Source organism: Helobdella robusta (genome assembly GCF_000326865.2).
Source record: "Helobdella robusta unplaced genomic scaffold HELROscaffold_94, whole genome shotgun sequence".
In the NCBI taxonomy this organism is placed as follows: Eukaryota; Metazoa; Annelida; class Clitellata; order Rhynchobdellida; family Glossiphoniidae; genus Helobdella; species Helobdella robusta.
The window spans coordinates 376,641-399,555 of NW_008705537.1; the positions used below are offsets into that span (position 1 = coordinate 376,641).

General features: G+C 31.6%; 3 protein-coding genes across 3 annotated transcripts in view; 1 reads left to right on the forward strand and 2 right to left on the reverse strand.

The window, feature by feature from the left end:
• Positions 1-6,934, reverse strand: part of HELRODRAFT_186224 (hypothetical protein) — a 6,981-nt gene extending 47 nt beyond the window's left edge. Inside the window, 15 exon segments of the mRNA XM_009033603.1 lie at positions 1-268; positions 285-325; positions 970-1,015; positions 1,319-1,391; positions 1,923-1,975; positions 2,308-2,397; positions 2,956-3,005; positions 3,346-3,469; positions 3,748-3,877; positions 4,176-4,228; positions 4,595-4,744; positions 5,553-5,655; positions 5,981-6,052; positions 6,386-6,458; positions 6,811-6,934. The exon segment at positions 1-268 is cut by the window's left edge and continues 47 nt beyond it. Coding sequence (XP_009031851.1) covers positions 296-325; positions 970-1,015; positions 1,319-1,391; positions 1,923-1,975; positions 2,308-2,397; positions 2,956-3,005; positions 3,346-3,469; positions 3,748-3,877; positions 4,176-4,228; positions 4,595-4,744; positions 5,553-5,655; positions 5,981-6,052; positions 6,386-6,458; positions 6,811-6,879 — 1,116 coding nt within the window. The 5' untranslated portion in view covers positions 6,880-6,934 and the 3' untranslated portion in view covers positions 1-268; positions 285-295.
• A 2,536-nt stretch (positions 6,935-9,470) lies between these two features.
• On the forward strand, positions 9,471-9,985 carry HELRODRAFT_91026 (hypothetical protein; the record flags this gene model as incomplete). The annotated part of the gene is made up of 2 exons (XM_009033604.1): positions 9,471-9,532; positions 9,745-9,985. Coding segments are annotated over 2 exons (303 nt in total), but the record flags the coding sequence as incomplete, so codon positions are not given.
• Positions 9,986-12,290: 2,305 nt separating this feature from the next.
• On the reverse strand, positions 12,291-21,875 carry HELRODRAFT_116619 (hypothetical protein). The gene is made up of 20 exons (XM_009033605.1): positions 21,670-21,875; positions 21,321-21,435; positions 20,916-20,952; positions 20,602-20,747; positions 20,366-20,494; positions 20,144-20,186; positions 19,409-19,717; positions 18,154-18,235; positions 17,835-17,973; positions 17,431-17,687; positions 16,994-17,129; positions 16,892-16,967; positions 16,441-16,573; positions 15,979-16,138; positions 15,698-15,891; positions 15,301-15,445; positions 15,048-15,175; positions 14,184-14,307; positions 13,214-13,281; positions 12,291-12,864 (listed from the first exon to the last, which is right to left on the reverse strand). The coding sequence occupies exons 1-20, from the start codon at positions 21,757-21,759 to the stop codon at positions 12,700-12,702; spliced, it is 2,676 nt and encodes an 891-aa protein (XP_009031853.1). The 5' UTR covers positions 21,760-21,875; the 3' UTR covers positions 12,291-12,699.
• Positions 21,876-22,915: the final 1,040 nt, after the last annotated feature.

The window sequence follows — 22,915 nt, forward strand, 5'->3', positions numbered from 1 at the left end:
TATATACTATTTATTAACTGTACAAAGTAATAATAATAAAGGTTAAAGGTCAGACATAGTCTTTTCAAAATTCAGAAGAATTAACAACAATCTTTAGTCAATTTATTCATTCATTTATTTATTAATTCATTTAATTATTCATTTATTATCTGTACAACCACAAAACGTCATTTTTATTTAAAATAAAATGATATTTATGTACACTGTATATGGGTCAACAAATTATATCATCTTTTATATATATATATATAATTCATCTTATATATATATATATATATATATATATATATATAATTCATCTTTTAAATTTTTTAGCCTTTGCAGCCTGAAAAAGAAAAAAAAATTACATTAATAATAAGCATTAATTCATCATCAAATTATGAATGGAAATATAAAGTGAATTTTAGATAGTAATTACAATAAAGGTTAAAGGTCAGATGCAGTCTTCTTAGGTCAAGAGGGGTCAACGACGGCACACGAACATCCTATATTATGAATACACATAACTAAACAACGCTTCACACAAGAAGCATGTGATAAGTAAGTGAGGATCCTTTGGTCGTATTCGAACCAGGTCCCTGCAAAACAGCACCAGGCGACCTTAACCACTAGGCCAGGGCCCTGTTCGCCAAGAAAAAGGTTGTCACAAATCATTAAAAAAATTCTCCCCCGGGTCGAAACAATTTGCTATTTGAGTACATATGCGGCCCTTCAAAGGTAAAATAGTTCTCAGTGGGGCCCTCGCAGCAAAAAGTTGGCCCACCCCCGTACCGGACCATCATGCCGCCAAAATAATAAAAGTGGATGAAAGAATAGATGAGTGATTGATTGGTTGAATGAAAGAAATGAAAAAAGAATGGATGAATGTACCGAGGAAAAGATGAATAAATAAATGAATGAATGAACGAACGAACGAACGAATGAATAAATGAATGAATGAATGGATGGATGGGAAAAATTATTATTAACCGAATTTGAAGGCTCTTGATTTTTCGACAACGACTCCTTCTCCTTACTAAAAAATAATTATTCAGTAATACTAACAATTGAGGAACACATAAATAAAATCCCAAAACGTAAAACAACAATAACAATCATACAATAATGACACCAGTATTAGTACTAGTAGTAGTAGTAGTAGTAATAGTAATAGCAGTAGTAGTAGCAGTAGTAATAGTAGTAGTAGCAGTAATAGTAGTGGCAGCAGTAGTAGTAGTAGTAGTAGTAGTAGTAGTAGTAGTAGTAGTAGTAGCAGTAGTAGTAGTAGTGGTAGCAGCTGTAGTAGTAGTAGTGATAAAAATAATGTTGAAAACATTACACTTCAGTGGCAGCAGTCTTCCTCTTCATGTTTCTGTACCTAGGGAAAGATGGCATCAAATCAGGCTCACAGGCTGTCAAAAAACAATCAAGAGCTATATAAATTAACCGGGCATTCCTTCATTTAATCAATCAATCATTCATTCATTCATACATTCATTCATTCATCCATTCATTCATTCCTTCATTCATTCATTCATTCATTCATTCATCCATTCTTCTACTCATTCATTCATCCATCCACTCTCCCATTCAGTACTTCATTCAACCAATCCTTTATCTTTATGAATAAAGAAATATTTATGATATCCAAATCTGGTTCGCGTGCTGTTAAAAAAATAAGCGCTATACAAATCAAAAAGCTAAATAAATTACGCGCTAAACAAGTTGAATAACTACATAAATTAAGGGCTGCATAAATTAGTAAATTCACACATTTGACAAAAAAACACTAATAAAAAACTTTATAAAAAAACACATTTACGAATTAATATCCATTATCTATATTGTGGCCAAAAAATTATTACTAAATACACTATATTTAAATGTATTAAGTAAATTGACTAATTAATTAATTAATTAATTAATTAATTATTAGTACATACGGTACGGATGTTCCCTGAAGTAAGACGAGTCTAAGCATTCAATTGCAGAAGCCCTAAATTTTGTATCAAAAAAATTTTAATCAATCAATCAATCAATTAATTTATTAATTATCCAATTAATCAATCAATTATTGAATCGATTTATCTAAAAAAATAAATAACCAATAAGCCAATCAATCAATCGATTGATCGATCAATCCATCAATCAATCAATCGATCAATCAATCAATCAACCAACCAGCCAACCAACCAGCCAACCAGCCAACCAACCACCAACCAACCTACCAACCAATCAATCAATCAATTAATCAACCGATCATTCATCCATTCAATCATCCAACCAATCATTCATTCATTCATCCAACTAATCGATCTATCAAATAACCTTTTCGTTGGATCATACATAAACAAATGATTTAGCAATCTCAGGCCGGCTTCCGAAATCCATTGCAAAGAATGTCTTAGATTATTATACCTGTGTAAACAAATCATCATTATATCTATGTAAATAAATCATTATTACATCTATGTAAAAAAAATCATTATTAAATTTATGTTAATAGATAATTATTACGTCTATGTAAATAAATCATTATTATATCTATGTAAATAAATAATTATTACGTCTATGTAAATAAATCATTGTTACATCTATGTAAACAAATCATTATAACTATGGAAATAAATCATTATCATATCTATGTAAATGGATAATTATTACATCTATGTAAATAATTCATTGTTACATTTATGTAAACAAATCATTATAACTATGGAAATAAATAATTATGATATCTATGTAAATAAAGAATTATCATATCTATGTAAGCAAATGCTTCATATATCTATGTAAACTTATAATTTTATCTATGCGAACTAGATCATAAAATATATTCACCAGTCAACAACACCATCACTGATTAAAATTAACAACAACAATAGGAAAATAATAATAATAAGAAAAACAACAACAGCAACAACAACAACCAACAACAACAACAATAATAATAATATAAACAATAAAAAAGCCAACGGTTGTCTTTTTAGGGTAAAGTTTCCAAGAACTGGCAAATTGGAGAAACCCTGGTTTCGATGGAGGAATATTATTTTTAGCAAATCATTAATTGCACCTTCACTCCTCTCTTTCAATTAATCAATCATTTGTCCATTTGTTCATTCTCTCGTTCTCTAATTCTTTCATTTACGAATCATTCATCCATATATGAATCATTCATCCACTTATGAACCAATCATTTATGAATGAATGATTATGTACAAGTGGTATCAAGATATACGGATCACTTCATCCATTCATTCATTTATTCATTAATCCTACCATTCATTCATTCATCAATTCATTCACCGATACATTAATTCTATCACACATTCGTTCATCCATCCGTCCATCCACTAATTCACTAACCGGCCATATTTGTTCGGTGGGTGTGCCAAACATGTCGATGATGAGTTCGATCTGGTTGATCTCCGTTCGACCAGGTAGTAAGGGTTTGTGCACCAACAACTCACCCAATATACATCCGGCAGCCCTAATCATGGTGATCATTCATTCATTCATTCATTTATTCATTCGTTCGTTCATTCATTCGTTTGTTCATTCATTTAGTCATTAAAGTTGATTTGCTCATTCATCTATTTATCTACTGGTTCATTCATTTGATTGTTCGTTCATTCAAACCAATTAGAAGTTTATTCGTCTGATGATTCATTCATTCATTCATTAAATTATTCACCCACACAATTTCTTAATCATTCAATCACTTGTCAACTTTTTCATTTATTCATTCATTCACTCACTCATTCTCACCACATATCAATGGCAGTTGTTTGAATTTTTGAACCAAACAACAATTCGGGCGCCCTGTACCACAAGGTCACGACCTTCGGGGTCATTGGGTTCAAGGGCACTCCATACTTCTTAGCCAATCCAAAGTCAGCTGTACAAATAGATTTGCATAAATTAATGCTTTTTAAACATCAGTTAGTCTATGTTAATGTAGTTTATTAATGAATGTTTAAAAATAATTTATCATGCAAAATATTTACATTATCTCAGTTATATGCTAATTAGTTGATAAATACTTGTGAAAAAATTACCCACGAATATGTTAATCAGTCACGAATATGTTAATCAGTCATGAATATGTTAATTAGTCATGAATATGTTAATTAGTCACGAATACGTTAATTAGTCATGAATATGTTAATTAGTCATAAATATGTTAATTAGCTCACCAATCTTAACGCAGCCTCTATCAGTTAGTAGGAGGTTCGAAACTTTTAAATCCCTGCAGATATTAATGAAATAAAAATCCTTCAAATAGAATAATCTGAAGGCTACAACTAACTAAAAAAAGTTATGTCTGAATGAATTTAAACACACACACAAACACACACACACGCACGCACACACAGATACAAACACACATACACACCTATGCACGATATAATTCTGATGTATACATACCCACACACACACACACACACACACACAACACACGCACACACACACACAGATATAAACACACAGATATAAACACACAAACACACATACACAGATACAAACACACACACACACAAACACACGCACGCACACACAAACACACACACACAAACACACGCACGCACAGATACAAACACACATACACATACACCTATGGACGATGTAATTCTGATGTAGATACTGGAGACCCTCAAGGACCTGCTGCATGATGCACTTGACCTGTGACTCTTCGAAAGGTTTTTGCATGTTGTCGAGGAGGCTGGCCAGATCTTGCTCGCAGTACTCCATCAGTAAAAAGATACTAAATAGGTATGCGAAATTATGAAATTATAGTCTAATAATTATGAAATTATGACGTCATATCATTGATTGGTTGATTGATTGATTAACTGATCAATCATTCAAGCTAAATTATGATGCCATATTATTAATTGGTTGATTGATTGATTGATTAACTGATCAATCAATCAAGCTATAGTTTAATAATTATAATATAATAATCATAATTTAATAATTGGTTGATTAATTATTTAACATCATTCAAGCTATAGTTTAAAAATTATAATATAATAATCATAATTTAATAATTAGTTGATTAATTAATTAACTGATAATTAATCAAGCTATAGTTTAATAATTATAATAAAATAATTATAATTTAATAATTGGTTGACTAAATAATTAAATGATCAATCAATCAGGCTATCAATTTTGTTTATTCATAATTTAAAATATGTTTGGTATCAAAATTTAGTTTTTAACTAAAGAATTATAAGTGTCATCCACCACTATACACACACACACGCACACACACAAAACACAAACACAGAGACACAAAACACACACACACACACACAAACACAAACAACAAACACATCAAAATTAAAACAATATTTATGATGAATATTTCAAAACTCAAATCTATAACAACAATATTAATTATAACAATTATTACTAATAATTATTATAATATATTAATATATTTAATATAATTATTATAATATTATAACTAATATTTATGATGAATATTTCAAAACTCAAATCTATAACAACAATATTAATTATAATAATTATTACTAATAATAATAATAATATTATTAATATGTTACCTATCTAGATGCTTGCCAACGACAATTTCTTTGAGTTGCACGATATTTCGGTGTCGGAGGTTAAGCAGTATGTTAACTTCTCTGAGACCGCTGACAGGAAATCCTAAAATTAGGGAAAGATATTTAAATAAATAAATGCAATAGATAGAAATAAATAACAATAAATAAAAATCCTTGAGATTGTGGAAAAAATAGCAAAATAAAAAAGCTAGGTACTCTAAAATTGTGGCAAGAATTTTTTTTTTACAAATTATGACAGTCATAATAATAATAATAATAATAATATAATTATAGTTAAAATATTATTATTATTATTATAATTATCATTATTATCATTATCAATATCAATATCATTATTATCATTATCACTATCAATATCAATATCATTATCATTATTATTATTATTATAATTATTATTATTATTATACCTTCTTTTTCCTGCTCCATCCTCATTTTCTTCAGGGCCACTATCTCCCCACTATCTCTATCCATGGCTCTATCTGCCAGGTAATTATGAATGAATAAATATATAATCATAATAATTACAATCATAATTTTGAATGAGTGAATGAACGAGTGAATTAATGACTGAATGAATGAGTGAATTGATGACTGAATGAATGAGTGAATTAGTGACTGAATGGATGAATATATGAATGGATGAATGAATGAATAAATGAATAGATGAATGAATGGATGAATGAATGAATAAATGATTGAATAAATGAATAAATGAATGAATGAATTAATGAATTAATTGAATAATAATTAATAATAAAAAGTCTTGAAAGAGTTATGACTGAATGAATGACTGAATGAATGAATGAACTAACAGACAATTCCGTACGTCCCCTCCCCAATTCTATTGAGCTTTTCAAAGCTTGAAACATCTCTACAGCAACCCATCTGCCGATGAAAATAGTAATCAAAAATCAGGCACAAAAAAATAGAAAATATAATATAGAGATAGATAGATAGATAATAATATACACATACAACACACCAAATAATGATAATCCAATGGGCTATTTTATAACAAATTATTAATAAATAATATTTCAAATATTAATTAAATAAACTAATTTTTTGAAACAAGAGATGCAAGAAAGAAATAAAATTATTTCAATTTTTTTTCGGCAACGAATCACGTCCCCAAAGGATCACAGAGACCAGGGACTAATAATTTAATTATTAATTATTAAATAAAAAAAAAATCGATCAAACTTAAATTAAATATTCGTTTTGAAATTAAACAAACTCTTTCAGAATCCGAAATATTCCACGTCTTTCCGTTGCGAAGCGATTGCAGCGTTAATCCGGATTCCATTAGTAAAAATTTAAAATTAGGCAGCAACGGTAGACATTCTATTTTATTATGTAGGCTTACTTTTACACAATGTTTTAATTTCTCTCAGCTGTTTATTATTTATCTATGTAGTTTAAAAGTCGCATTGCTATGGTAATAATGAAAATATTTTCCGGGCTGTTTAGGTAAATTGGAAAAAAAAAGTTTTTTAACAAACATCTCTTGAAGTTTACGCGAATGTTTCATTTAAATTTAAAATAAAATTAATTTGAAAATGAAATGAAATGAAACTAGAAAGTTAGCTTAAGACTACGCTACGTATGCTCGGTACTAAAAAGAAATATGCTATACCTTCAGGACAGAATCGAATTAAAAAATGAAAAATTCTTGCGGGAATGGCCGGCATGTAAATCATGAACTGGATAAAATCGCTTCTGAGGAGCTATTAAAGGTTGCTGACTCATACGATCACACGATAAAATACTCATCAGATAATACGGATAGACTGAGGATAGTTAGTGAAGACATGTTAGATTTTTTTGGTCCATGGGAGTTTGATCACTTTATCAAAAAAATGAACTTAAAGTTGGTGAAACCATACTTTGATGTCACTGGTGATGTTAAGAAGAAACGTCGCCAAAAAGAAAATGATTTTAAATTAGATCTCTGCCTTGATTACACTGCCTGCGTTGACCCTGTGACTTTTCAATATTGTCCCGACTCTGGAGCCTACATTAAATTCAAATCTTTGGTCAGATCATTGGCCAGTCAAAGCGCCAAACGTTATTGGACTGGAAACCTTTTAAACGGTCAGCCGTTAACGAAAGAAATGTTGAAAGCAAAAATAAACGAAATAATAAACTACGAAGCGTCAAATATTAAAAGTTCCGCTACGAGTTTTTCCGTTCAAGCTAATAGCTTTGAAAACTGCCCAGACAATTTACTCACAAAATCTGTAACACAAGCAGGCGATCAGAAATCTTCAGACACGGAAGCTGCAAACATGAAGGCGAAAACATCATCTCCCAGAATCCAATCAAGAAGACAAACGAAAGTGGCATTTGTCGCACGTTCAAACGCATTCAAATCAACGGTTACTCCTATTTCAAATGTTGCCGATGTTTCTAGCAATAAAAAAGTTGACAGTCCAGAGTTGGACACAAAATCTCAGCCTCAAAACACCGACAATCGAGTAAAAACTGCTGATACCCTCGTCACTACACGTCCTAATTTTGTAAAAAACTTTTCCGCCGATTTTAACTTCAAGAAAGATTTCAAATACGTTAAAAGTCGACCTTCAATACCATCAAAATCAAACCTATTTCCGGTGAACATTCCAGATTGCTGTGGAAAATCTATGCACGTTAACACCTTGCCGCCCATCAACGGTCAGAAAATACGGTCGAAAACTCTTCCTAGAAAGAAATTAAAAAACACTTGATCAGATTTTAGATATTACCTTTATACGATTCAATTCGCGTTCTTTATACATATTTTTTTTCTATATGTACATATCAATTGCGAGACAGTGAATGATATTTTAGATTTCATGAACGATTTAGCCTTAAACGACAGACACTTTATTTTCACCGTCATTATGACGTCATCAATCATAATTAAGCCTTATTTTGATCACACGATTTCGAAGTCATTTCTCTAGAGATTTTTTCTTGTATTTATTTTGTTTTTATTTTCATTCAAACCATGTACCTATGTATTGTATACAGTTATAGTTTGCTCACTATTATAGCAGTTCGTTTCAATAAATTTATATTGCTATCTTAACGATACGATGATGAGTATGATTCTACAAAAAGATGATGATTCAAATGATAAGTTAAAGCCAAACTGATTGTTTGTTTGCATGTATGTTTCATAATGCTTATGTGCATTTGTTTGTTTGTATGTTTGTTTGTTTGTTTGTATGTGTCTTTTTGTTCTGTGTGTGATGTGACTACTTTTCTAAACTAAATCAAAACTAAACTAAATCTCCATCTCCATCACTTACGATGCTGAATTGCTGAACATTGAAGAAATGAAAGCAAATTTGATTGACTGACTGACTGACTGATTGATTGATTGATTGATTGATTGAATGAATGATTGATTGATTGATTGATTGATTGATTGATTGATTGATTGATTGATTGATTGATTGATTGATTGATTGATTGATTGATTGATTGATTGATTGATTGATTGATTGATTGATTGATTGATTGATTGATTGATTGATTAGTTGATTGTTTAATTGGTTGATTAATTAACGATAAAATTCAATAAAAATTAGTACATCTCTTTTTCATAATAAATGTTTAAAAGTTGATAAACAATTTAAAAGTTGATTTACAATGCCTCAAATGGTTTTTATTTTTCTTTTACAAATTTTACTTTTTCTCAATAAATTTTGTTTTTGATCGCACTTTTGATTTATGTGTGTGTGTGTTTGCGTGCGTGCGTGTGTGCCAGTTTTTATATTTTGCTTTTTTATAATTTCAATCATGTTTTCATCAAAATTTTTTTTAAATTTAAAATTTTTAAATTAAAAATAAAGTGAATAAAGTAAATAGAAATTTCACTTATTCATTTTTATATAGGATGGAGCAGGCGAACTTATAAGGCGATTCAAAGAATTGCAATCAGAAAGAGTTGGGACCTATGCATTTTTTGAAAAGTATTTTCACCCCATTAATAAATTAATAATTAATTATTATCAGTTATAATTATTTTGTTATAATTAAATTTAATTTATAATTTAGTTTAAATTTAATTTATTAAACTATAGTTTTAAAAAATATAATTCAGAATATTATAAAATTAAGTTTATGTTTTTTTTTCTACCAATATTGAGTATATTAATATTGCACCAAAAAATCATACCTACAGGGGTTTTCAAGATTATCTTTCAAGCTACCCCAACTATGATTTCCAAACGTACCGACAGATGGCACACGAGACTACCGAAACATTTAAAAAAATATCAAATGAGATTATCGACATCAAGATAAAACTCAACAAGACACCAAACTGCCAAATTATTTCACAAATAATTGCTAAAGTTCAGGATCACGAGCAAGAAAAACTAAATCTGGTTCCATTATTTTTTTTAGATTTTTTTTTTATCTAGTCCTTAATGTTTTTAAATTTATAAAATTAAATTAAACTAATAGTATGCTTTTTTTAGGAAGTTATTTAAGAAAATTGTTATTCTACTAAATATTCTTTGATTTGTCCATTTTTACAGACGGCCCAAATACAATTGTCAAAAGTAGACTTAGATAAAAATGGACATATCAAGAATCAAGAACTTCTAGAAGATTTGCAATTAAAGTTTAGTTTAAAATTTGGATTTCGAATTAATCATTTAAAAAAATTATTTAAATTTAATAGATTCCTTTTAATTTAGTGTAGCTTCGATTAGTAACACACATCATCGTTTTTATTATTTCAAAACCGAAAGTTCAAGTTTAAATAAAATTAACCTTCAAACATCATTTGTACATAGAAATCGTGTTATGTAAAAATATACACACATACATTACATTATGATGATTGATACTGATAATGTAGGTGTCCATATTGTATATTTTGTCACATATAAATATTCTCTCTTTCTCACTCACACACACACACATACTCACAGATATTGTCTGATACACACACACACACACACACACACACACACACACAAACATTTAACATTAGTAAAATGGAATGAATGGCAGATAGATAGATAGATGGTTTTGCTCAGCAGCTAAATATATTAATACAATTAAAATCAAAAATAAACCAAATGAATCAGTAATAATATTAATTATTTCAAAAATAATAATTAATTGCATAACTTTTCTTTATTTATTTATTTATCCTAAAATATTTCATCTTTAATTATTATTAATTTACGTAATTTTCAATAAAATTTAAAGTAAAATGTTTTTTTTTCCATTTTGTAAAGGCTAAAAACATCAATGGAGGCTATAAATGATTGTATGGAGGACCTGAAGTACGAGTCTGAAGATCTAATTTAATTACTCTTAACAAAAAAGAAATTGCCAAATAATTTAATTAAATAATTAATAACATCTAATTAAATTTTAATCAGTTAATCTGATTAAAATTTAATCAGATTAACTTAATTAAAATTCCCCATTCGATCGATCTATTTTTTTTCAATCTGATTATCTTTCTATCAATTTGATAATATTTTATCAATCAATCAACCATTCCATCAATCAGGTGTTCATCAATCCATCCCTCTTTTAATCAATTAACTGATTATTTGAATCAATAAACCAAATCAATCAAAGATATATATATATATATAAGAAATAGATAAAACGGTAGATAGATAGGCAGATAGATAGACAGATAGATAGAAATCTGAACCGAATACCTTTCACAATTGTCATAATTATATCATAAAATTATAGTATATTACAGCAAATTATAGTAAATAATTCTCGTATTTAAACGTATTTGAGCGTATGTAGGCACGAAATTTACGACAATAAAATATAAAATAATGAAACTCTTTCAATGATAAGATAACGCGTGTATCAGTGTATTACATCTCTCTTCGATGACGTTCGCCTGGTTAATGCAATAGTCTATTTGTTACGGCAATGACATTTGATAACCACACACACACACATAAATAATATATGTACGTGTGTGTTTGTGTGTGTACGATATATGTTTGTGTGTGTATGTGTGTGTAAATTGCTTCAAGAATAACATAACAATGAAATAATTTTGAATCGGGATATGAATATGATGAATTAGGCACATTGATATATATATATATAGAGAGAGAGAGAGAGAAGATTAGAAGAAACCAGAAAAAACTAAATGATTAAACAATTACAGCCAATGAAATGAGAGTAAAAGATAAAAAAAAATAAAAACTGTACATGTGTGTGGATGATAGAGAGAGAGAGAGAGAAGGAGAGAAAGAGAAGGAGAGAGAGAGAGGAAGATACGGGTAGAAAAAGAGAGATGGAGAGAATAATTACTACATCAATTAAATAATCGAATGAATGAAAATAAACCACAAATACATCGAGTAACAAATAATAAAAAGAAACATAAAATCTAGCTACATATGTATATACGTATATATATATATATATACGTATATATGTATATACGTATATATATATATATATATATATATATATACGTATAAAGATAGATAGATAGATAGATAGATAGATAGATAGATAGATAGATAGATAGATAGATAGATAGATAGATTAATTACAGCAACAAAATAAATGGATGTATCCTATGTAATTAATCACACGGAAGGATACCATATACAAAGTAAAAAAAATGGAACAGCCGATTGGATAGCGTCCAAAGTATCTAACTTACTTAATAACATCTAACTTTTACATAATTTAAATGAGATAATAGTAATAATAATAATAATGGGCAAAATTATTAATAACAACATCAACAATAAAAATTTAAAACCTCACGGGTTGAAATAGATCAAATTTTGGAGAAGAGAAACATTGACAGAACCACCCGTCTCAAATTCGCTGTATTTCTAAATTCCCGTCACAAACGTTAATTAAAAATTAACCACAAAGAGGTACCAAAATGGCTCTTCGGGCAACATAGTTAATATATCTGCCCAGTTTCATCAAAGCATGCAACCATGCAAAGGTACCAAAAATGGTTCCTCTGATAGCAGAGAACTGTAACACTCCACATGTATATAATAGATTAGTAAAATGGCCAAAAATTAGGCAGAGAGAAAGAGAGAGAGAAATAAAAATAAAAAGGTTCCAAAGATGGTTCTTCTTCTGATAAGAAGGTGCCAAAATGGTTCCTCATCTAATAAAAAGGCGCCAGAGCCTGGTCGTCCTTCAGCATCTCCATGGCGTCGTACGTGTGCATGAGAAGTAGCGGGAACCTGGAGGTGAAGTAGGATACGTATCCGTCTGGAATGCTTCCAATGGACTCCTTCAGTTCGGCCGACAGGTCCCTGTAGTGATGTTTCTGTGGGGATTTGTATGCTTGCATGCATTCTTTGATTGATTGACTGGATGATTGATTGACTGACTGATTGGGTGATTGATTGACGGACTGGATTAATTGACTGACTGGATTGATTGGTCGACTGATCCATCGACTGATTAATTTATTGATTGATTGAATAATTGATTGGCTCCGCTAATTGACTGACTGATCTATTGATTGATCAATCGATTGATTGATTGTCTGGCTGAAAGCATTATAATTGAATGCTCAGAGCGAGCATTATGATTATTGACAGACTGGATGATTGATTAACTGAGTAATTGATTGGATGATTGATTGGCTGATTGATTGGATGATTGGTACCAACTTTATTCCTGATAACTCGTAGAAGATCTCTGACGGAGTGCCTTTTGTAAGTTCGAAACTTCCTCATATCTGCAGAGTCACGTTTTAATAAAGATATTAAAGGGTAAGAAAGAAAATAAAATTGCGGAAACCAATCAATCAATCTTCGTTTAGCATCCAGAGACCCAGTTTCCCCGAGGTAGGATGCTGTTTTAAATAAAACCACAAAAACAACAACAAAAATAATAATAATAAAAATGATAACGGGAATAATAATGTAACGGTAAAAAGCCGGCACCAACCAACCAACTAACTAACCAACCAGCCAGCCAACTAAACAACCAGCCATCTAGCTAACCAACCAAACATCAAACCAACCAACTAAACAACCAGCCACCTAACCAATTAATTAAATAAATAAATTAATCAATTAATTAATTAATAATATTGTTATAACTGGCCGGTCGACGATGAGTCCGTTTTATCCTCAATGGAAAATAACGACACGACAAACGTGTCGAACTATCATTCCATTTACAAATCGATAATCAATGTCAATCAATTAATTAACGCTAATTAATTTTACCGATAATCAATCAATGTCAATCAATTAATTAACGCTAATTAATTTTACCGATAATCAATCAATGTCAATCAATTAATCAACGTTAATTAATTTTACCGATAAAAGTTAATGGTCACAAACTGTCAAACTGGATTTCTGAACAACAATTAACTGACAGTAATCGCAAATACGATAGAAATGCAATGCAAACTCAAATGTCGAAATTGGCTCTCGACCAACCTACCAACCAACCAACCTCTATCCACCATCAAACATACAATGTCACTATACAGTATCTCGCGCGTATTTATCTTTATATGCCTGTCTTACAGACGCTTCTCGGGAGCTAAGCCTAGATATCGGAAGGTTCTAGTTCATTCCCGAAGTCTAAGCGCTACAACAATGTACAAGGTGGAATTAAACTTACCAGCTATGAAATCTGATGAAATCTTCTTCGTCCAATCAAAATGGACGACCTTCATGCCGTTGCTCTCAAGCCTGATGACGTAGATATCATCATCCGGTTTCTTCTCTAGCCTGTCACTGACTTCCTGCATGTGTGTGTGCGTGTGTGTGTGTTCGTGTGTGTGTGTCCAAGTGCGTGTGTGTTCATGTGTGTGTTCATGTGTATGTTTGTATGTATGTGTGTGTGTGTGTTCATGTGTGTGTGTGTGTTTGCGTGTGTGAATGTGTGAGTATGTATGTTTCTATGTATATGTGAGTATGTATGGTCCCCTTGTTGATAAAAGCTATGAGAGAGCTAAAATCGATTGTGTGTATGTATGGTAGTGCTGCATACGTGTGTGTATTTGTATGTTTGCGTGCTGTATATGTTTCTGTTTATGTATATATGTTTGAATGTTATTGTTTTTATGTTTGTATGTGTGTGTGTATGTGTGTATTTTTAAATTTTACTTGGCGCTATACAAATGACAAGCTAATTAGCACTCCAAAAGATCAAATATTTAACCCTAAAATGATTTATTTAATGCTTAATCATCAGCTGAAACTCAAATATTTAGAAATGAGATATTGTTTTAAGCGTTTAATTATTGATCAACCTCAAAGAACCTAAATAAGCTATCAAAAATAAAACATTAAAAAAAATGATTTATCTAGCGCAAAGAATCTAAATAAGCGACCAAAAAAATGATATATTAAAAATAAAAAGACTTTTCTAGCGCCTAACTAATTTAGTGAGAAACCTCAAAGAGTCTAAATAAGTAAGCAAAATATATAATATTCAAAAATAAAATGATTTATCTAGCTCCTAATTAGGTTAGTCGGCAACCTCAAAAAAAGAGAGTTGTCTATATTTGGACCAGAAGAGTGGGTGTTTTAGAGTTTGGCTAATAGTTGGGCGCTTCTCTGGAGTTTGGTCGATCATACTCTTTATGAGGTTCTTAGCCGTTTCCCTGTCTTAAAAGTGGATTTAAATGTGGAATTACTTTCTAAAATAAAATTTAAAATTTAAACAAACCCATGACTTACTTGAAGCAACTACAAAATCTGCACACTCAACACACACACAAACACACACACACCTTCGCCAGTCAAGGAATCAAAGTTGAAAGAGGTCTTCATAATGTTGGCCTGCCTGTTGATGGCGTCTCCAAACGGATGGACTCCCATAGAGAGGACATAATGTATCACACAACCACAGGAGAACACGTCGACTGCTTTAGTCATCTTGGGTTTGTGTAAACCAGTGTAAATTAATGTAATTCGGTGTAAATTCGTGTAATTCAGTGTAAATCAGTGTAATTCAGTGTAAATAGCATGTAAATTAGTATAATTCAGTGTAAACCAGTGTAAACTAGAGTAATCAGTGTAAATCTCATGTAAATTAGTAACTGTCAGTGTAAATTAGTGTTATTCATTGTAAATCAGTGTAACGCACGTGTGTTAAATTGGCGATGAATAACTTAACTAAGCAAATACCGTTTTCGGATTGGTCGAGAACATTTCTGGCGCTATCCAACCATCGGTGCCCGTTGCCCCGGTTGTTTTAGAAACTGAATTCTTATTGGGCAATAATTTCTTGCAAAGGCCGAAGTCTGAAATCATGGCGCGATACTTTGTAGAGGGAGTCGGGCAGGAGAGGAGGACATTTTGGGGTTTCACGTCTCTGTGCACTGAAGTTAGGGAAAAGTCATTCGGAAAACACTGATTTGGTAGAAAGTAATTTGAAAAACTCGATCGGGAAAAAATAAGATGGAAACCTATGTTGAGAGAGTGGAGGTGCGCAATCCCGGATAACATTTGCTTGAGCACATCCCTGAGATCCAAGTCACATGACGCACTCAAACCCATTTCAATGACGTCATGCAATGTGAAAGGGCAAAGTTCAAGGGCGATGTAGTTGAACTGCTGATCTTGTTCCTATAGAACAGAATAAAAAAAAATAAACAAAAATTACATCTGAAAATTTCCACAAGAAACTTTCAACAACTAATTAATAATAACGACAAAGAAACTAAATAAAAGTTTAGTATGAATGAACGAATGAAAGAATGAATGAATAAATGAATGAATGAGTGAGTGCTAGCCTCCTCCTTAAGGATTTATTTACAACATCCAAAATTGCATCTTAAAAAGCCTCCACAACAAACTTCCAACAACCATGAATGAGTAACAAGTCGACTAAATCGAAAGCTGGAAAACCGAAAGCTGGAAAAACCCACCATGCAAAAGTATCTGATGACGTTGGGGTGGTAGTCTGACTCTTTCAAGAGGGCGACCTCCCTGTTGGCGACATCCACGTTGCCGTTCAGCAGCCTCTTCACTGCCACATGACGACCCTCGAACATGCCCCTGCTCGTCATCGTGTATCCAACAAACAAAAATTAGGTCACTAATTCGCGACCCACTTACATATAATTTCAATCTTAATTAATAATATTCCGACCAGTAACGGATGGAGACTATAAACGAGGATTAACTGATTGATTAATTGTTAATATTATTCATATATTATCCATATTGTAAGTACAAAGTGGGCCACTAGTATGCTATCTGCTTACGTCAGAATTCATTTATGACCTACATCCATATAATTTCAGTCTTAATTATTAATAATATTCATGACGTTTTTATTATTATTATCATTATTCTTATTACGGAACATGACCTGACCTATATACGAAGGTCCCGTTGCAACCTTGACCCAGAACTTCGTTCTTGTTGTAGGAAATCTTTTCTATTTTTATAACTTGGGCGAGAGATGAAGAAGATGACGAGGGTAAAATAAATCAAAAGTTTTTATTAGAGGTGTGAGCGTGTGTGTGTGTGAGCGTGTTGTATGTTTTGTGTGTGCGTGTCGCGTGTGTAAAACTTTAAAACTTACTAGGTGAAATGTTGCTATCAGACGACGCTGATGACTCTCTTTTGTTCTGAAATGAGTACAAACATTATGTAAACTCGTCTTATAACAGCAAGGTGGTAAAGTAAGGCGCTATACAAATGCTCATATTAATAGTTGTAGTAGTAGCGGCAGCAGCAGCAGTAGTAGTAGTGATAAAAATAATAAATAATGTATAAACCTTAACCCAACCAACTAATCAATCAATTAACCAACAACCAACCAGCTAATCGCAACCAACCAACCAACCAGCAAGCCAACCAATCACAACCAACCAATCACCCCCTAATCCACTCACCAAATAATGTATCACGAAAAAAGTCATAAAACAAGAGAATATCACAGCGTTAAATATCGTGACGATGGTAAGATATCCATAATGATCATGCGACATATCGAAGGCATTTGATTGGTTAATAGCGAAGCTGGCGTTGCCATTCGTCAGCGAATAGGGATCTAGGTCATCTGGATGCTTAACAATGATCGGCTGTTGAGATTTGTGCTCTATTAATTTGACCGCTAGGCGGTCTACATTAGATCTTGTTGATAGGTCAGGCACTTCATGGTGACCTAGTTTCATGAAAGTTTATTGGCTAATTTAAAATAAACTTTTTATTGATACGTTTATTCACATTAAGATGCTATTCACCATAATTGAATTAATTAGATTTTAACATTGAAAAAATAAAAAAAATCTCAACTCGAAAGATTATTAACCAATAAGAAAGACCGTCTTAGCTCCCTCCTCTTTATTACGATCCGCTTCTTGATTGGCCTTCTTATTCAAGAACTCACTGTGATTGGACGGTATTTTTAGATCTGGCCCTTCCAATAGCGGTCTACCAAACGTTTTCGGCTAGAATGTTTTCGTTTTCCAACAAAAAAAAAAGGAAACAAAAATCAACAAAACCGTTCGGACGAATTGAGTCTATAAGAATTTTTATTAAAATCCATTAATAAAAAAAAACTTTTAAATCAAATTAAAATTAAATGAAAATTAAACGAAGAAAAAAGTGTAGAAAAGTTTCCAGATGACCGAAATGGTGACTGTTGAATCGTCGACGTAAGATGGCAAGGCGTAGGCCGATACTGAATTCTTTCCAATGTACAGGGTTGGACTGAAACAACAACAGCAACAGTAATAATAATAATGATAATAATGGGAACACCGCTTTTATTTTATCAAATATCACAAAATGAATATAAAGATAGATATAAAATAATGTTTAATATAATAAAGTATTTAAATTAATAAGCTGTTAGTCTAATTTGCTCATCACTGGACAAAAATGAGTACAAATAGAGGATTATAGCCAATAAAAATAAGGTTCATTCATTATTCCTATCGCAATATATTGAGTAAGATGATGATAACACAGAGTTTATTAAATTGTTTCTAAAATCGTTCGACCAAATTAAATAATAATAATAACAATAATGAAAACATCCTTTTATTTTCATTCCAAAACATACATTGCAATTAAAAATCTAAAATAATAAAACTTGTAATGTAAATTGTATAAATATCCTACAAGGCTCGCCGTACACTTTAAATGGGTACAAAGAGAAATAGAATCAGCATTAAATTTCGTTCAAGTCGTGTTCCTATCGCAGTAAATTGGGTAAGACGACGATACTACGGAGTTAATTAAACTTCCATGAAAAGGGTCAGACCAAATAAAATTAATTGGTCTGGGTACATAATAATAATAACAATAACAACAGTAATAATAATATTAGTAATAACCATGGGCCACAGCTAGCTACATAAGAAAGCAGACAAGTTCGATCGCAACTACTTTTGAAGAGCTCCGGCCCCATATTTAGTCGAAAAATAAAGATATAAATAAATAAATAAAAATATAAATAAATAAATATATATATAAATAAATAAATATAAATAAATAAATTGTGGCGATACTAAATGTGATTTCTAGGAAGTTACCTGGAGTATGACTAAAGTCAGGTCGATAAAAACGAAAGTATGTGACAAATACATCGGCGGGGCAGACAAATTTTAACTCTATCTATCTATCTAACCAATCTATCATCTGCCAATTCAAACAATTTTAAAACCACACACACATACACAAACGAACGCGCCTACACACACACACACACACACACACACACACACACACATGTACACACACACACAAACAAACAAACACACACAACAAACAAACAAACACACACAGAGAGAAGAAGCACACAGATGTAAGCAAAAAACAAAACAAAACAAATCAATCCCTTACTGAAAGTTATCCTGAAACTCATCCAATCTCATGAACTTGTCCACCCACTCAGTCGACTCGCCGACCGTATTTGAGGAGAGATGTGCCAAAGTCTCGAGCCCCATCGTATGGAAGGAGCGCGTCACCAGAACGTGCTCGCTATTCAGGGAATAAATCCCGACGACGGGGCTATCAAACTGGTGGGACCACTTGACCCGACCGGATACGGTATCCATGGTCACGAGGTGCCCGCTAGAGCTGGAAGCGAAGTGGTGAATGTCAAGGTCATCGTCGTTGTTGCTGCTGCTACTGGGCTCAGCGTCCATTGCCACGTGCGAGGAGTAGTCCATGAATGTTGCGTTCCAGCTGCGATTGGGCGTCATCAGGGTTGCGAATAAATTATTATAATGAGGTTAAAAATAGCATCCGATAGTCTGGGGCCTGCGTATTAATTAGGTCAGTCGTGTTGGACAAAAGCTGCAGTCAAGCTAACGAGACTGTGGTGGCTATGAATAAATTATGTTAATGAGGTTGAAGCGTACACTACACAACAATATCGTCTGGTTAACCCACTACGGGTTTAAAAAATGAGAACACAAATGAATTATTACTATGAATCAACGAGGTCTGCTTTCGTAGTAATGATTATAGATTATGATAATGAGGAAGCGAATTGCGATGATAATGATGATGATGTAAATTATGATAATGAGGAAGTAAACTGGTATGGTAATGATGATGACGATGCTGATGACAACGATGATGATGAAAAAGAAACATCTGCCAGCTTACCTAATCTGCCTTGATTGGCCATCAAACATAACGATGGTATATTCTGAAAATTTCGTTTTCAAGATTTTAATTTTTTTTTTCAAACCATCATCATAAACAGCAACATCGTCGTCACCATCATCATTATAATTATTCTCAATCACAGTTTATTATTACAACATCATCACGTCATCATCATCGTCGTCGTCATCATAATCACCACATTATCATCATCATCATCACCAGTTCGGCCGATAAAAATGGTGGACGCCGTGTTAGAGGGGCAGATCTCTTGAGGGCCATCCATATTTAGGACGTGAACTTTTGACCCCGTCAGTAGGTCAACCGAAAACCAAGAATCCTTTTTATACCCTTGAAAATTATAGTTATATATATTATAAAATTATATATATATATATATATATATATATATATATATATGTGTGTGTGTGTGTGTGTGTGTGTGCGTGTGTGGGTACCTGTATAGAGCAAGCCATCGTTACTCTTACACGGAGATATAGAAACTAGGTCGGGTATCGTAAAAGGCAACTTCTTCAACCCATCCTGACCTAATTTGAAAGAGTACAGCGACCCATCTTTTGGGTTGGCCAGGAAAATTGGGCCCCTTTGTTTGGGGGGGGTAGTTGAAAAAATCATTCTTTGGTAAATTTATTTAATATTTAATTTATTATGAAAAAAAATTTATTTATATGTTTAATTTTTAAGATGTATTTGAGAAATTTTCAGTTTGCAGAAATTTTTTTTACAAATTTTCCGAAATAAGCAAGCAAACCCTCTTCCAGTATTAATTGGGATCTTTAGTACAGGATCTGTGGGAGTTGGGAAGGAAAAGTTTTATAATGTAGGAAGTGAAGTTAATTTTTTTTTAAATTTAATTTTGCAAATTAATTAAAATTTAAATATCACAAAATAATTAAATTGATTTCAGAAATAATAAAAAACTAACATTGACTGACTACACTACACACTAATCAAACATTAAGAATTCAATCACAGTTGAAGTTTTAGATTTAATTAAATTGTGTTTGTATTTAATTTTTAAATAAGTAAATAATTTCTAATCGTAAATTAGTTTTAGATTTAATTAAATTGTGAAAAAATAATTAAACTAAAATGGAGCATTTAGTTTTAAATTATGAATTTATTAAGAATTACATAAAAGGGTGCATGTTGGCACCTTCTTTGAGGCTCCATATTATCTCCCCAGTGGATTGGTGGACGGCATAGAGGGTCCCATTTAGTGTCGAAATAAAAATTAGTGATTCACTGGTTAGTAAGGCATCTGTGGGCCCCTGAAATATTTTGTTTAATTAAATATGTTTGCAAAATTAATAATTTAAACTTTAAAAAATTAAAAAACTGAATTGAAATAGAAATTTTAGGATTTTATGGGCCAGACATGGATAAAGAAGATTGTGAAAAGATGAAATTTATAAATTTGAAGAAATAATTTTCAAATATGAAAGCACAGTGATATTTAGTTTAGAGTAAAAAATTTTGAAATATTTTTATTTGAAAAAATATACTTCTTTTTTGTGTTCCTTGTTCACAAGAGAAGTCGAATTTATGAACGAAAAAAAGCATAAAAAGCAGAAAAATATCTCTAAATTAGTCATTTTTAATCGCGTAATCAATAAAATCACAAAATTGAATATTAGATACTTAAAATTAGCACTTTTTACATCATCTGCTGTGTGTCGAACTTATATTATCGCTCGTTTAAACACTGTTGCCATAGAAAGAACATTCTAGATTTTTTAAAATTGTTTTTATAAAATAGTTAACAAGCGCATACGCATATATAGAATAAAATAGAATACATATACAATCTATACGTATTCTAAATTGATTAATGCCAACAATTCATTAAAAGCAGAAAATTTTAGTAAGGAAAATTGAAAAGACAAACTTTAAATTGATTAATGCCAAACAATTCGGTAGAATTCATACAATTTTGTAAAAATTATGGTAAAAATTCTCCTTCAAACATATAATCTATAATGTATATATATATAATCATCATCATCATGTACGCTTATAAGCGCTCACTCTTGGAAGTAGAACTGCCCAGCCTTCGTCTCCCGAGCTAAATCGCCGGGTTGGCTCTCTCGTATGGACACGGACATTCATTTGTGCATAACCGTACTAGGTTTAGGATTCCATAAACTTAAACTTTCTCTGAACCTAGGAAGAGTAAAAACTTTCTCTGGACCTAGAAAGAGTGTAATGGTAATAGGCTTTTCATGCAAAAACCGTCTTAATGTCTTTTCACATAATATGACCATGTGACGCCAGTACTTCGTGAGTTACATTGGCTGCCAAATGAAGACAAAATTCCTTTCAAGGTTCTATAAATGATGCAAAGATGTTGCAAGGGTACAGACACCCCCGGCAATAAATACTCAATAGATTCATGCAGGACAACATCATCGATCGAGAAGAGGAGAGTAGGAGGGTTCTGAGGTCTGTCCAAAACAATGATTTCCATATACCGCGGGCTTCAAGAAGTTCTGCAACGTACGGCCCAATGATGTGGAACGGTTTGCCAAAAGAATTGAAAAGAGATGAAACTGAAGAAGCGGTTTTCAGTAAAAAAAAAACTCGAAGTAATTTTGTGGGGAAAAGCCTTCATGAGCTCATCACGAATGAGCACCCTATAAACTCTACATAATAATAAACATATATATGTTATATGAAAATGTAATACGGATATATATATATATATATATATATATATATATATAGTTATAAAAACAATAAAAAGCAACCAAG

Bases quoted from the DNA above. Each gene is read 5' to 3' on its own strand.
- HELRODRAFT_116619 (XM_009033605.1), bottom strand. From the start codon at position 21,759: ATGACTAATTTAGAGATATTTTTCTGCTTTTTATGCTTTTTTTCGTTC. The intron at 20,748-20,915 runs GTTTGCTTGCTT...CCCCAAACAAAG, and splicing joins CCAATTAATACTGGAAGAGG to GGGCCCAATTTTCCTGGCCA. The intron at 19,718-20,143 runs GTAAGCTGGCAG...GCCCAATCGCAG, and splicing joins GGCCAATCAAGGCAGATTAG to CTGGAACGCAACATTCATGG.